The 16,487-nt window shown below is 42.2% G+C and overlaps 1 protein-coding gene across 1 annotated transcript in view; it reads left to right on the top strand.

Moving 5' to 3' along the window:
• The window catches only part of LOC148442297 (annexin A1-like), a 31,405-nt gene extending 19,232 nt beyond the window's left edge, over positions 1-12,173 (top strand). Inside the window, exons 8-13 of the mRNA XM_088464052.1 lie at positions 2,510-2,566; positions 2,663-2,756; positions 3,205-3,300; positions 5,530-5,588; positions 7,355-7,477; positions 11,927-12,173. Of these exons, the coding sequence (XP_088320178.1) occupies positions 2,510-2,566; positions 2,663-2,756; positions 3,205-3,300; positions 5,530-5,588; positions 7,355-7,477; positions 11,927-11,983 (486 nt within the window). The 3' untranslated portion in view covers positions 11,984-12,173. The remainder of the gene's footprint in view (positions 1-2,509; positions 2,567-2,662; positions 2,757-3,204; positions 3,301-5,529; positions 5,589-7,354; positions 7,478-11,926) is intronic.
• Positions 12,174-16,487: the final 4,314 nt, after the last annotated feature.

Below are 16,487 nucleotides of genomic sequence, written 5' to 3' on the forward strand. Positions count from 1 at the left end.
GCTCAACCTAAGAGTTGCTAGCAACTTACATGAGTGTAAATAGGGGGAGGCATATCAAACCTTGGAGAGAGATAAAGTGGAGAAAGTGTCCATAGCAACCAATTAGCTTCTAGCTATCATTTATTTAGCACAGTTTAAAAAAATTACAGTTAGAAGCTGATTGGTTGCTATGGGTAACTTATCCACTTTATCTGTCTCAAAGGTTTGATACATCTCCCTCGTTGCATACATTTCGGGAACTTTTAATGATAAAAATAACTGCAAACACATTCTTCACAGAGATAGCATTATGTCTATGCAATTTGTTCTAAATATTTGTTTTATACGGTTCATAATACAGTACAATGTCTTTCACCAGAGCTCAATAATAATAATAATAATAATAATAATAATAATAATAATAATAATAATAATAATAATAATAATAAAAATTTAGGGGAGATGTTTCAAGGCTCTTAAAGAGTCTGGAGAAGTTGCCCATAGCAACCAATCAGTTTCTAGCTAGCATTTATCAGGTATAAAATGATAGAAGCTGATTGGTTGCTATGGGTAACTTTCTCAACTCTATAAGAGACTTGATACATCTCCCACATAATTTTAAACATTCCTTATTCTGCCTTAATATGACAGTTGTGTATGTAGTACATGATTACAAATGTAGGGTGACATTCAATTGCCAACAATCAGTGCAAGGTTCTGGTATTCCAGTTATCTCGCTGGGGGTGGGATGTACTAATGGGAAAACGCGGTCAAAACTCCAAAAATGAAGTTTGACCACATTTCCCATATGTACAAAGCTACGGAAGAGCTGTCCTTTGCTATTTTAATCACAATTGTACGTGCATACCAGCATTATAAATACCGGTATGCATACAGTAAGTGGCATCCAAAATGCAATGCTTAATACATCCCATTCTGGCACTTCCTGTCCACCAACATGATTCTTTTTACCTCTCACTCCATAGTGGTGTGCAGGAAAATCTGCCAGGTTGTTATACTGTAGTTCTTGGGAGAGCACAACTGATCACAACTGCTCATCCCTCATGAATTGAATGTAAGCCTCAGTGTATAACTGTAAATGATGCAAGACATGGGATATATTTCAAAATGCATTTGTCAGATTGTTTTTCATTTGCTTGAGGACTTATGGTACATAGGGGTCTATTTACTAAGCAGTGTTAGGAGACAGAGTGAAAAGTTATATGAAAGTGATAAGGTGCCAGCCAATCAGCTCCCAACTGTCATCAATGACACCTTATCACTTTTCATTCTGTCTCCTAACACTGCGTAGTAAATAGACCCCACAATTAGCTAAAAAACAAGTACACCTACAAATTCAATCATTTTAGTAAGGCTAAAACAACATTAAAATGTAACTGCTTAGCTACTGGTCGATAAGATCACATATCTAATGAATCTTAACTAAAGGAATAACACATTTATGTAAAATATTGTCAGTTTCTCTGCATGAAACAGTGATCATAATGAGGAACAATTTAAAAACACTATACATGTGCATTGTCCACCCAGGGAAGGCTCATTTCCTCTAGCTGTTCCCTATTTTAATGGCACAATACATGTTTGTAAATTCCCTTTCCCTTGGCAATCTTTGCAGACTCGTTCACTAGCTATAAAACATTCTTCTATCGACCAGGCTTAGTATTTAGGATTTTGCTTAATATAAAGGAGTACTTGTAACTTGACCTACAGGTGTGACAGTGACTGATGTTAAGTATAAACAATGTAGACTGGGATGCTTTCCAGGTGTTAATCATGACTAAACATTTTAAAACTACACTGTTGTTATACTGATACTATTGAATATACTGTAGCATGACTTCAGGTCTTGGAGTATGTCCATCACATTCTGAAATTAAAAGAGTGGAAACATCTGATTTAACAGTTGTTCTTAGTCTGTCATCAATATTCTCTCGTTCAATGACTGCGAGGGGAGTGAGGGAGGTGACTCCTGGACCCTATTCCTAGAGCAGAACGTGGAGTACATACTGTAGGGAGTGGCACATTTCAAGTTCCCACACTCTTACAGTATGTTGAAATTTGGTTTAAACTGGAGTCTCCACACCCTTTTAAGTTGCAAATATAAAACAATTGCTAGCACCCAATTTGTTCTTGAACGAACAGGACTTATGAGGGAGTGAGAAAATGAGAGCATGACATACGTATGAGGGAGCGAGGGAAAGAAAGAAAGATGAAAAGTAGCATATTCTAGTAATACAGTACAAATATATTTTTCCACTTTTATTGCATAAGTGTTGGAGGCTTATTTAATACCAAACCCCAGGATTTTTTTAGTATTCAATATATATTTATTATTTCAAATAGAATAGAAAACATGAGGATTTTTAATGTGTTTTATTAGTTTTTATGTCATAATCTATCTAGAGGAATAGTATATCTGTTGAATATTAGCAGCTGTGGTTAAGGAAAAAACAAAAACATATCTAAAACTTTGCACAGCACAAAGTAAATACTCAAACCTTGCTTTCAGGGTGAACGTAGTGAAGATTGTTATGTTAATGAAGACCTTGCTGACAAAGATGCCATGGTATGAATGCATTTCCATTTTACTTTCTTTTACTGCATTTTGTGTACATTTCATGCTGTGTAGTACTATTGAATATAATATGATATATCTCTTTAGGCCCTGTATGAAGCTGGAGAAAAGAATAAAAAAGCAGATGTTTCTGTGTTCATTGACATTTTCACTCATCGAAGCTTTTCACATTTAAACAAAGGTAATAATGACTATGATGATGATGATAATGACAATAACATTAAATATAGCTACTGTATGTACAGTACATTTAATAAACACACATATAAGATACAAGATAAGGGGCAGTATGTACTAAGCACTAACATGTAGTCAAACCTCTGAAAATTGCCATTTTCGGAGATTTGCTGCAAACCTCATATGTATCAAGGACGGAATGTAAAGCTTTCTGTAGTTTGTGCCCGATAGAAAATGCCATCTACAGGTGGTGTTGCCTAAAGAAGCCTACAAGCTTCTTTCCGCAGAAATCCCCAAAGAGGGGAGAGTAGGTACAGTAAGTATGGTTTATTTTCATAGATTATTCCTCATTGTTTTGGTCCTTTAAACATGCTACTTATTGTATTTATAACCCAATATTTTAATGTATATTTTAATCCAAGATTTATTTTATCATAAATTGTATTGTGCAGTGTTTGAAAAATATGCCACTCACAGCAAACATGATCTAAACAAGGCCCTGGACTTGAATCTAAAGGGGGATATTGAGAGCTGCCTTGTAGCTATAGGTATGTATCAATTGTTAAAAGAAACTGAAATATACTGTATCTAGAAACCTATATTCAAAACCATTTGCTGTATTTTTCTTGAATATTTCATTCCCATATTTTAACACAATATACAGAATATATATTACAAATTATAACACAAATAATATATTTTATTATATACTGTATAGCTTTGAATCTGTGACTTGGCAAGCCCTAAAGAATCACAAGTCCATAGGAACTAAGCTGAAGGAACGACCCACTAGTATCATGATGGTGTAGGCAAAACACACCTAGAAATGACAATCACTTCATAAAATCAAATGACTGTTAACTACTTACAGTAAAGGCCCCCATATATGGTGCGATATAGCAGCTGATCCGCCGGATTGGAACAATATCGCTGCTATATCATTCCGTGTGTGGCTATGATATCAGCCAGTGAGCACTCCCGTGGGATCGTACATCGCTCCTCCTGATCTTACATGCTGCACAAGAGATCTGGTGATGTGATGTGCGATCCCATGCAGCGCTATGCGGGGGGGGGAGAGGGGTGTCGGCATATTGGGTGGTCGGGCAACGGATCGCTCCGTGTGTGGGGACCAGCCGACATGTCAGCAGTCGGATCGCCCCCATTGCTTCGCAAGGTGCATATCACACTTTGTATGAGGATTTAACTGGCTAATATTTTTTCCATAAATGTCCCCAAAATTGCCTATTTTTTCTTGTGGTCAAATTAAGTTAATACAGTAATAGCTATATAAACTTGTTTCAGTATATATTTTTTTTTAACAAATATGCAGATTTGTAAATAAAATTATACTGAAATAAATAGTTTTAATTGACATCATGTGATAACAAATTTTTTTATACAGTTAAAAGAATTGAAATCGCTGTGGGTGTTACTGAGGATCACCCATCACCATTGCCTGAGAGAGTTGTGGCTGCATTGAGCACTGGCTGATGGGTGGGGGAATAGTTCAGGCTGTAGAAAGAATGTGACTGGGTCAGGAGGAGAAGATTGGGGGGTCTACCCCAAAATTCATAAACAGTCCTGGACCTTTGATCCTGGTCTAGTATTGGAAAATAGGGGGGGGGGGGTGGTGGTGTAGGGTTTCCCCCATCTCCCAATAACCATTATCAGGCTGAACTAGCTGGAGGGGAGGTGGCTAATGCTATAGCATGGAGACACACAGTGGTCAGCCCAGTGTTGGAATTCCTCGGAAAGACGTGACTCCCAAAAAAACTGGTCAGCCCAGGACTGGAATCCCTCAGAAAGTCAGGACCCCATCAAGAATGGGGTACCCCCTATGAGGGACAACAAGTCCTGGGCTTTGAGTGCAGGGGTAATAGTGAGTAAATAGTAAATAATATTTTTTTTATTACAATTTCCTGTAGACAGGTAAAATAAAATATTGCTGTTAAAAATGAGTGCAAACAAAAATCTTTATGAAATAGGTTGAATTTTTTTCAGTATTACACCTCCTTTATTATAGACCCTAACTTCTCAACTTAAACTAAACAAGTGGTATAATTTCAGCATATACAATTACACAGGGAGTAGAGAATCGGTACAGGGATGGAAAATCTACCGTGTCCAGATAGATAGTCAATAGGTCGATTCCAGATGGTCAACATGCAAATGGACGAAAGGGTCAAAAGGTTAACATGGTTAAATTATCAACAGTTAAAAGGTTGGCATGGATTTAGGTAGAAAGGATCAAAAGTTCAACATGCACAAAAGGTCGACACGCAATAGGTCAGCATGTGGTTTCTCATGATTTTTAGTTGAGGGTTAGGTTCAGGGTTAGGTTTAAGGTTAAGGTTAGGGTTATGCACTTGGTGGAGGGTTAGGGTTAGGCTGCAGAAGAGGACGGTTATGACTAGGCACTAGGGGGTGGATTAGGGTTAAGCACCAGGGTGAGGGTTAGAGTTAGGCACTAGGTGGAGGGCTAGGGTGAAGATTAGGCTTAAAATAAAAAAAAGCATGCCAACCTTTTCTGCGTTGACATTTGTGTGTTGACCTTTTCACCATGTCAACCATTTGACCCTGTCGTCCTTAGTCCATGTTGACCATTTAACATTCAACCCTTTGACACTGTCAGCCAGTTGACCCTGTTGACCTATTGACTGTCGACTTTTTGGTGTCGCCATTTTGACTGTCTATCTAAATACTGTAGATCTTTCGATCTACACCCCAGAGAATCTTAGTTGTTTGTAATACTGACCATTTTTTTGTTTGTTTTTTAGTGAAGTATGCTGTCAATAAGCCAGGATTTTTTGCAGAAAAGTTGCATCTTGCAATGAAGGTAAGTTAACAAAACTTTAACACATATAAAAACTACCACTGTCATGATTTGAAAAATACATTTATATTCAGTCACAATGAAATTTACTTGACTGTTTATTATTGTTGAACATCTTAAATGGGTGTCCTGAAATAGATATAAGCAGTGGCTGCTCCAGATGTGGGGTTGCAGTGCAGTCCAAAATTCAAACAGGGGACGCACACCATCTACCAGTGAGTCCCAGCCAGCAACGTTTGGCAGCATTTGAAAGGGCTGTTGGTGTGGCTCCCCTATTTGAATTTTGGTCTGCTCTGCATCCCCTCCTCCAGAGCCACCACTGGATATAAGAGAATATTTAAGCACTATATTAATTAAATTAAAAATAAAATGAAATAAATAGAAGGTATGCTGTGTACATAATTTCATCCACAGACAACTAAAGGAGTCCAGTGGTGCAAGTTCATCCCAGTTACACTTTGGTACCCCCCTAAAAAAAAAAGGGAACATAAATATGGTGCCTATCTATCTATCTATCTATCTATCTATCTATCTATCTATCTATCTATCTATCTATCTATCTATCTATCTATCTATCTATCTATCTATCTATCTATCACAAAAACACTAATATAGAATATGTGAATTTGTTTCTATTAGACCTATTTACTTAAGTAAATTTGCAGCATATCCCCCCCTTTTTCGGGTATATACAGTTATGCTAGACTCAGAGTCCTCCTGATGGAGGTGAAAGCCATCTGATGTGGGGTGGGGAGCTCTCCTGATACCCCTGATGGAGGGGAAACCAACTGATGTGGGGGCTTTGAGGACTGAGTTTGAGTCAAGATACTGTAAGACTGCTACTGTTGTGTAACTACAAATCACATAATGGCCAGTCTACTGCCGACTGCTTCACATGCCGGGAAGTTGCTCCACCAAATATCTGCCCCCAGACTCAGTCGCTGGAGCCTCCGCCTCCAATGCCCTCTTATCCGCAGCTCCATCTGGTGCATCCTTGTTGACATCCAGCTCCTGGAAGATCTGTAGCTGCGCTTATGCTCGGGCCTGCCGCACAGGTCGGCGGCAAGAGCTGCCACCAGGGACGAGTGGGATGGGGAGTTGTGGGTAAGGGGAGGCATCAGAGTCACACTGGCATGAGAAGCTGCTGAGGAGCGGCGTATCAATGAGCTGGGACAGGCTATAGATAGAAGAAAGTAGCATCTGATGGTCTGACACGGAGCCCTCCACTAGTATATGGTTATGGTAGATTCTCAGGTTCCAGGAAGAGGTGCCATGTACTGGGCGGCCATGAGGGTACACTCCGGGTACATATTTACAGCCCTAAGTGTGGTGAATATATTGTGGGCAATAGAGGAGGCTTCCCTTCAGTGCTGGTGCCCGGCAGCAGGCGCCTCCATTGTCTCCCATAGTTCTGCCCCTGGTGGTGTCCCATATGTGCTATTCCTAAAATGGTCAGTATCAAAGTGTCAAAAGTATACGAGTATGGTTATTGTGGACCTGCAACAGTTAACAGGCAGTCTTTGGGGGTCTATAGATCATTAATTCATAGACACAGAAATCCTACTTTTCTGTGTCTTCTACACAAATTGAAGTAAAGGTCCAATTCAAAGTCAACAGTAAAATCACATTATATATGACAATATTTATTAATCAACATAATATTTTTTAGTAAATGCTAATATTTATGTGTTCTAATGCATTTTGAAAATGGTTGTTTCCATACAAGTGTTTGTATCAGTGAACAGGCTTTTTGTTTTATTTGTTCACAGGGCTTGGGCACCCGCGATAAAGTTCTATCCAGGATAATCATATCACGTGCTGAAATAGACATAAAAGCTATTAAAACTCAGTACAACAAGCTTTACAGTAAAAACTTACGTGATGACATCATGGTACGATATTTATATTATTACAATTTTAAGTTGTTCAATTCAGTCACATGAGTTAAAGCACATTTTTAACCAATGCATAATTTTAAACATTCAAGTTTATTGCAAACAATATTCACCTGACTATGCTCCATTAAATACTGTATATGGATATTATTATACAGAAAGTCAAGCAATAATGAAGAGCCTTTTTGAAATCATATTGTGGTTGCTCTCTTTCTCAATATATTTTCTTTTATTTAATTAGAATTAAGTAGTTCAAATGTCTCTAACAGAAAAAAAATACATTAATAGGTTGCAGAAGTTGTGTAAAGAAATTGACATAATTTTCTATAGTCGTTGCTTCTGCTGTTACTAATGGATTTGGATCCATGTAAATAACTGATTTTAAAAAAGAGCAAAACAATGATTATAACTTAATTATTTTACTGTAATATAATTTCAGTAGATATCATGAAAGACAAAAGGAGGTTGTAAGCCTACAACAAAGTCCTGGTTTAACTTAAAACAGCAATGTGTAAGATTCTTAGTAACAATTTCTATGTGTAATAAGTGGGGAACTCTACCTAATAAACAAAATATTATTTTTAGTGAAGTTCATTAAATGATAGAAAAAAAAGTTTTAATCACATTCAGTGTAGTGGTAACATGATCTTCCATTACTGTATATGGCATTAGCTGAAGTACTCGGAGTTGCTCTTGTGTAAATCTTCAAGTTTTTAAGTGAGGTATCCCAGGCCAATTGCCACCCCTTTGTGAAGTTTTTTTCCAAATCCATCCAGCGGAAGGCCCAAAACAGGCTCCCTGGATCAAAGGTCTGTCCAGCTTACACCAACGGGAGTGCTACTGGGACCTGATCTTCAAGTTATTAAGTTAGGCATCCCAGACCAATTGCCACCCCTCTGTGAAGTTTTCATCTAAATACATCCAGTGGAAGGCCCAGAACAGGCTCCCCGGGTCAAAGTTCTGCCCAGTGTACACCAACTGGAGGCCCAACTGGGGCCTCAACCCTGTAGTATGTCTTCTTGGATCGAAAGGTACAACTCTGTAGTTTTCATCCAAATCCACTCAGAGGAAGCCTTGGAACAGGATCTCCGGGTAAAAGTTCTGCCCAGCGGACACCAATGGGAGGACCATCTGGGACCCTAACGCCCCCTAAAACCTGGCCAGGATCCAGCCGAACCACCTCACATTGGTTTCTCCTCTGTGAAGTTTTCATCCAAATCCATCCTGTGCATGGGCGTATCTATAATGGTTGCAGTGTGTGGGTACACATGGCCCCCTGGGTCCAGTGGGGCCCACACCACACACCCTGCACCCATTATAGTCTTACCTAGCCGTTGTCTCCAGAGTGCAAAATCACTGGGAAAATGGTGGCAGCCATTTTTCCGGTGGCTCGCGCATGCGCATGCTGTCCCTGGGAAAATGGTGTGGATGCCATTTTCCTAGAGACCCGCAAATACGCATTAGATTCTGCCACTTAGCCAGAATATACTGCACCAGCAGCCACCGCGGAACCCCCAGAGAGAAGAGGGGGCCCGCATTGAGTCTACACACAGGCCCCCTTCTCTCTTAAAATTCCCCTTATCCAGTAAAAGGCCCAGAACAGGTTCTCCAGGTCAAAGTTCTGCCCAGCGTACACCAACAGGAGGTCCGACCAAGACCTAATTTTCAAGTTATTAAGTTAGGCATCCCAGACCAACTGCCAGGAATCCTAGAGCAATTGCCACCCCTCTGTGAAGTTTTCATCCAAATCCGTACAGGGGAAGGCCCAGAACAGGCTTCCTGGGTCAAAGTTCTGCCCAACTGGGACCTCAGCCCCCTAGTATGTGCTCTGGGATTCAGTGTCACCACTCTGAAGTTTTCGTTCAAAGCCATCGAGTGGAAGGCTCAGAAAAGACTACCTGGGTCAAAGTTCTGCCCAGCATACACCAGCGGGATGTCCAACCAGGACCATAAACCCCCTAAATGTGACCAGAATCCAACTGGACCACCTTGCATTGGTTTCATCCCAATCGGTGCAGGGGTGTCCGAATGCATAACAAGCAAACAAACAAACAAACAAACAAACAAACACACCAATGAATTTTATATATAAGATTAGAACTCTTCCCTCCTACTAATACTGGCTACTTTCAGATAAGCAGTATGTGTGTCTGTCCATCCACCATATCTCTTTATGTCTGAAAAAGGTCTTCAATAAAAACATTGCTTTTTTGAATTAGGCAAGAGATAATAGGTGAATGATCGATTGGGGTAACTCTGAAACAAAGTTTGGTATAACTCAAGCTACCAGTGTCTAGTAGTGTCATCTCTTAACCCCTTCGCTGCTAAGATTTTTCTTACCCCTGTGCTGCGACAATTTTTCTGACATTTGCTCCCTTCACATTCCAATATCAATATCAGTTTTGTTTATGTCTTATCCACCCCAGTCATAAGACTTTACATTTTCAGAATATGCCATTTGTCTTTTTTATCATTCTAAAACATCAAATAAAATGTAACCAAAATGGCCAGTGGGATTTTTCTCTAATTGAAATTTCAAGAGAGTGATCCTAAAACCAAATGTGATTTTTATATAAACAGGACAACTAAATATTTGGTGGTTCTTACTTCAGCATTAATCAACCTTTCCAAAAAAGCACAAAAGCAAGGTTCTCTGTGTACTATAGGTTTTCATAAAAAATCAGCGCATGGAAATGGTAATACATTTATTTTTGCTAGTTTGAATAAAGACCAATGTTTGATTAGCATTTGGTGATATTAGGCAGGATTCGGAGGTGCATGCAGACTCTAATGCCGGGACCGATTATCTTACTACTGGGACACCCGCAGGCAGCGATACTAAACTGTCTTGGTGCGTTTTTAGATGGCAGTCCTATGGAAGTTGCAAATTCTCTGTCTGATCATGGCTTCATATGACAGCGCTACTGTCTTTAGATGCAGCCACTGTCAGTGACACACCCACGTCTGTCTCACCACCCCGTTACTGCTCAGTAACACACACTGAAATTCACTCACCCTGCATCCAAATTCTGTCTGCGTCTTCCAGCGCTAACCATAGGCATGTAAATGCATTGCAACTCAGATGTATGAGCAGACATAAAACATGGGTCGTTTGCGTGCAACATTGCCCCTATGTGCACCTCTGAATAAAGCCCAATGGCTGGAGATCACAGGGGATCACAAGACAGTAGTTGCTATGGGGGCCGCATCATTTGAAGGAGGGGCTTTCTTCTTTCAAATTTGAGTGCAATTATGTGATAACACATAGGACCTCATTCAGACCCGCTCGCTAGATGCGATCGCTCGCATCCAGCGTATGCAAATTTGTCAAAGTGGCGACATAGGAAGCGATAGCTCGCCAAGGCATAAGCACACCCACTTTGGCTGTGCGAACGATCGTTCTGTGTATGCAGACACCCATTAGCGTATGTTGAGACACCAACTAGCGCACATCATCTCCAGGTAGTGTATTAAAACATTGGTACATCGAGCACCATCGGTAGCGATCGCAGCGCTTGTGGTTGCCTTACCCTTCCGCAAGCACTGCGAGGACTTCAGTGTAAAAACAGGCATGTGATGTGTACTATGTACTTTGATGCTGCCTGTTAATTATGCACGCCTTAAAAACGGCGTTGAAACACCGAGGCACGCCTGCGTTCGCACCTCCACACCCCCGTTATTAGTGTCTTACCACCCACAAACGGCCTCTCCTGCCACTCATTTAACTGGGCTGTCTTTGCTGGACGAGCAAGCGGGCTGCGATCGCACAGAGTAGTTTGCACACGCGCAGAACAAAGCGTGCACATGCACATTTGCAAACCATCAGCCTGCTTGCGAGCGCACAGCGCTAGCGAGTGGGTCTGAATCAGGCCCATAGTGTGCTCCCGTCCCCATACAGACAACTGTACTTAAATGGAAAATGTGTGTTTCCTGTAGCACAAGGTATTATTGTCTGGTGATCACCATACAATAGCTACTACTACTTTTTAAAATGTGGTTGCCCTCATGGTTGCAGGAGTTATTATGAGGGTGATAGAGCACAATATGCCCTTCTCAGCATACTGTATACAGATTTTTATTTCTGCAGTCCAGAGTAACATTTTGTATTTGTCGGTAGACAACAAACACGAATGGGCCGCGTCATTTAATTTTTCGGTTGGGTAGGGGTATTTGCTTAGGTGTTACACATATAACAATTCAATCATTTGTGTGGGGCCACATAGGCAGTAAGAGGGGCTTCCCGCCTCCATTCTTCCAAACTCAACCAAAAACCAGTAGTAGTTCTTTAGTCAGTGTTATATATATATATATATATATATATATATATATATGAAATCAATAGCATTTGTCAAGTGAGTGTGGTGATGAATTATTGTAATTATAATATTATTGACCTATTTTAGAACTCGTAAATTGTATCAATTGAACCTTATTTCTTTATTTTAGGAGGAAACCAAAGGAGATTATGAAACTGTGCTCATTGCGCTCCTGGGTTATGATTAATCTTTCAAAGGAACAAAGGAAGTGTCCACAGTTTCTTCCATATGATTCAGTGATCCTTTTGAAGAAAGTATTGGAGTACATTAATAATACACATAAAATGTCTGTCATCACTACTTATGTCTCACTTACATAAGAAATTGAATTAATTGCATATTCACTCAAAATGTATGTAAGAATGTTATTTTATAATGCAAACATTATTTCATGTATAAAAATCCTCTGTAATATCCAATGTACTAATCATTATTTTATATATATATACAGGGGATCGTTTATGAATAAAAACAATTAAAGTCATCTGTCTCATTGGAACATCACATAATGTTACATGCACTGCTATTAGTCTTAGGCCCTGTACACAGATTTACAATATTCTGCCCTGAGTTGTGGGAAGATTTAAGTATTACTTTCTCATCTGTGCTCTATGGGCCTGCTTCAGAGATGGACGCAGTTCACATCACTGCTCAATATTTGGACGCAGCAGCGATGTGAAAATATGCTAATGCAGCAGGAGATGTCTAAGGACAAAAGAGACTTCCTGACAGCATTGCAGATCTGAGTGCTGCATCCGAATATTCAGCAAGGAATCACCATCGTAACCATCAGTTACAATAGTTACAATCGGCCATCTGAGAAAGGCTACTCAAAATGGCCAACTTACCTGCGTATCTGAGGCCAGAAGATTTGCGTCTTCCTACACAGAGCCAGGCTTCGGCACTCCTAGAAAAAGGGGGCAACATGCCTCCATTTCAGGGAATGCAGACGGGCAATAAGACTGCCGCATGGAGATACTGTGAGCGACCTCGCAGATTGAGACTTGCACATGGGCAGTACACATCCTATGCATGTGCAGTCCTCCACCATTGGAGATGTATAGAGGGGATTACTACTGGGGCATTGCAGAGGGGGGATTACTACTGTTGGCAATGGATAGGGGGATTACTACTGGGGACACTGCATAGGGGGACTACTACTGGGGACACTGCATAGGGGGACTACTACTGGGGCCAATGTATAGGTGGACTACTACTGTGAGCACTGCATAGGGGGTTACTACTGGGGGCACTGCATAAGGGGATTGCTACAGGGGGCACTGCATAAGGGGATTACTACTGGGGGCAATGCATAGGGTGGACTCCTACTGGGGGCAATGCATAGGGTGGACTCCTACTGGGGGCAATGCATTGGGTGGACTCCTACTGGGGGCAATGCATAGGGTGGACTCCTACTGGGGGCAATGCATAGGGTGGACTCCTACTGGGGGCAATGCATAGGTGGACTCCTACTGGGGGCAATGCATAGGTGGACTCCTACTGGGGGCAATGCATAGGTGGACTCCTACTGGGGGCAATGCATAGGTGGACTCCTACTGGGGGCAATGCATAGGTGGACTCCTACTGGGGGCAATGCATAGGTGGACTCCTACTGGGGGCAATGCATAGGTGGACTCCTACTGGGGGCAATGCATAGGTGGACTCCTACTGGGGGCAATGCATAGGTGGACTCCTACTTGGGGCAATGCATAGGAGGACTATTACTGGGGGCAATGCATAGGTGGATTACTACTGGGGGCAATGCATAGGTGGGATTACTACTGGGGGCAATGTATAGAGGGGATTACTACTGGTGGCAATACATAGGGGGGACTACTACTGGGGGCAATATATAGGGGGACTACTACTTGGGGCAATGCATAGGGGGACTACTACTGGGGGCAATTCATAGGGGGACTACTACTGGGGGCACTGCATAGGGGACTACTACTGGGGGCAATGCATAGGGGATTACTACTGGGGGCAATGCATAACGGGATTGCTACTGGGGCAATGCATAGGGGGGATTACTACTGGGGGCAATGCATAGGGGGGTTACTACTGGGGCCACAGCATGGGACTAATACTGGGGGCACTGTATAGGGGGATTACTATTGGGGCCACTGCATGGGACTACTACTGGGGGCGCTGCATAGGGGGATTACTACTGGGGGCGCTGCATAAGGGGATTACTACTGGGGCACTGCATAGGGGGGGCTACTGCTGGGGAAATGCATAGGGGGACCACTTCTGGGGGCACTGCATAGGGGGACCACTATTGGGGCACTGCGTAGGGAGCCCAAAGCATATTCTTGCACCTGGGCCCACCACTCTCTAGTTTCGCCACTGGCCGGAGGCATTACCACTGTCTTAGCATTACTATTATTTCATGCCTCCATGTGGGTCAAATAACTTCCCTGTGATGATTCTGAAAAGACTCAAATTAACTAAAGGAATTTCCAAAAGTGCAAATAAATTTTAAATTACATTTTCACATTTGCAAAGTCACATGTTCAAATCTTCCATAAGAAAATGGGATGTTTCACTCATCATAACTATAAATACACTATTTGTGTTTGCTGCACTTTCTATTTATAAAGTTATAAAATAACAAATGCTTTTCTTCTCTTATTATGGTCTCTAGCTGAGCATTTACAGTACATGCTAACATACTCTAGACTGATTTTTGTTAATAAACATTAGCAAACATAATCAAGTTGAGGGTATAGCATTGGTAAGCAGGCAACTTTTATCCCTTAAATACCTATATTTACAGTATGCTGAACATTGTATTATGTGTATTGTGACTATTATTTTTAGTGTAATGCATGACACACATGTAGAGGCTGATGCAGAAGTGACTAATCACCCGTCTACATCTTGCATGAATTCGCATTGCATATGCTCAGAAAATGATCACATCCAAATATGGCTTTGCAGAGGGATACAGTCAGGATACTGGCAGCTGCTATCCCGGCCGCCAAAATCCTAACACTAAAAGCCCGACATGGGACTAAAGATAGGCGACGAAATCCCGACGCCTATCATTAACCCCATGACGAAATCCCGACACCCGGCGTACCGAATGAAGGTAAGCTGAGTGTCTTAGTTTCTAGCCGTGGAGGGTTAGCTTTAGGGGAGTTAGGGTTTGGCGCCCCCCCGGTAGGGTTAGGCTAGTGGAAGGGGGGGGGTTAGGGTTAGGCACCCCTTTGGATGGTTAGGGTTAGGCACCCCCTGGGAGGGTTAGGTTTAGGGTGCAGGAAAGGTTTAGGCACCAACGAGGGGAGGTTAGGGTTAGGCACTAAGGAGGGAGGTTAGGGTTAGGCACAACTAAGGGAGGGTTAGGGTAGGGAGAAGGGAGGGTTAGCATAGGGGGATGGGAGGGTTAGAGTACTTACCAACCCCCATCGAGATTTTGAACCATCGGTCTTCCGCTGTCGGTATTTGATCCGGCGGCTATTCAGCCGCCAGCATTACATACAGATTCCTTTGTAGACCTGGTTGGGATAAGGTTTCCTTACCTTGGCAAAGTTCATGCAAATGTGGCCCATGCAGACCAGCATGTAAGCAAAAATATGCTTGTTAGAAGGGGGATCCTAATGAAAGGTCGACAGTAAGAAGATTGACAATGTCAACATCATATGGTCTAGATGCAATAGGCCAACATGGCCAAATGGCCAACGGTGCAACAGGTCAACATGTTCAAATGATTGACACAAAATAGACAACTTTTTTTGTAAGGTTAGGGTTAAGGTTAGGCATTTGCGGAAGGATTAGGATTAGGCTGTCGGTGGGGACGGTTAGGGTTAGGCACTAGGGGGAGGATCAGGGTTAGGCTACAGTTAGGTTTAGGCACTTGGGGGAGGATTGGTTAGTCACCAGGGGGAGGGATAGGCTTAGCCATTAGGGGAAGTGTTAGTGCTAAAATCCAAATAATATCTCAACCATTTTTGTGTCGACTATATGCAGAATGCCAGTATCACAGGGACAACAGACTCTGCTTGTTCTGCGGTGGTCCAAAGTGTCAGAGCACAAGCTCAAGTTCCAAGTGTCAGGGTGCAAGCCTAAATTTAAAAGTGTTGGAGAGACAGCCTAATTTTCAAGTGTCTGGGTGAGTCCAAAATCTGAGTGTAGGGGGCTCTGTCCAGCCCCAGAAAGGGGTTCAGAGTATCCAGCCCCAGCAGGAGCTTCTGAGAGTCCAGCACCAGAAGGGGGTTCCTAGTCTGCATCTGCTGTCCCTGCATCTGCTGTCTAGGCCACAACCCCAGGAGGGGTCTCTAGTGCCACAACCCCAGGAGGGGTCTTTATTGCCACAATTCCAGTGGGGGTTTCTTGTGCGTAAGCCCCAGGAGTAGTCTCTAGTGCCACATCCCCAGGAGGGGTTTCTAGTGCCACAGCCCCAGGAAGGGTCTCTAGTGCCACAACCCCAGAAGGGGTCTCTAGTGCCACAACCACAGGAGGGGTCTTTATTGCCACAATTCCAGTGGGGGTTTCTTGTGTTACAGCCCCAGGAGTAGTCTCTAGGGCCACAGCCCCAGGAGGGATTTCTAGTGCCACAGCCCCAGGAGGGGTTTCTAGTGCCACAGCCCAGGAGGGGTCTTTAGTGCCACAACCCCACGAGAAGTCTCTTGTGTTAAAATCCCAGAAGGGGTCTTTATTACCACAATCCCAGTTGGGGACTCTAGTGCCAC

The sequence above is a fragment of the Taudactylus pleione genome, unplaced genomic scaffold, assembly GCF_031769625.1.
Source record: "Taudactylus pleione unplaced genomic scaffold, aTauple2 ptg001573l, whole genome shotgun sequence".
Classification (NCBI taxonomy): Eukaryota; Metazoa; Chordata; class Amphibia; order Anura; family Myobatrachidae; genus Taudactylus; species Taudactylus pleione.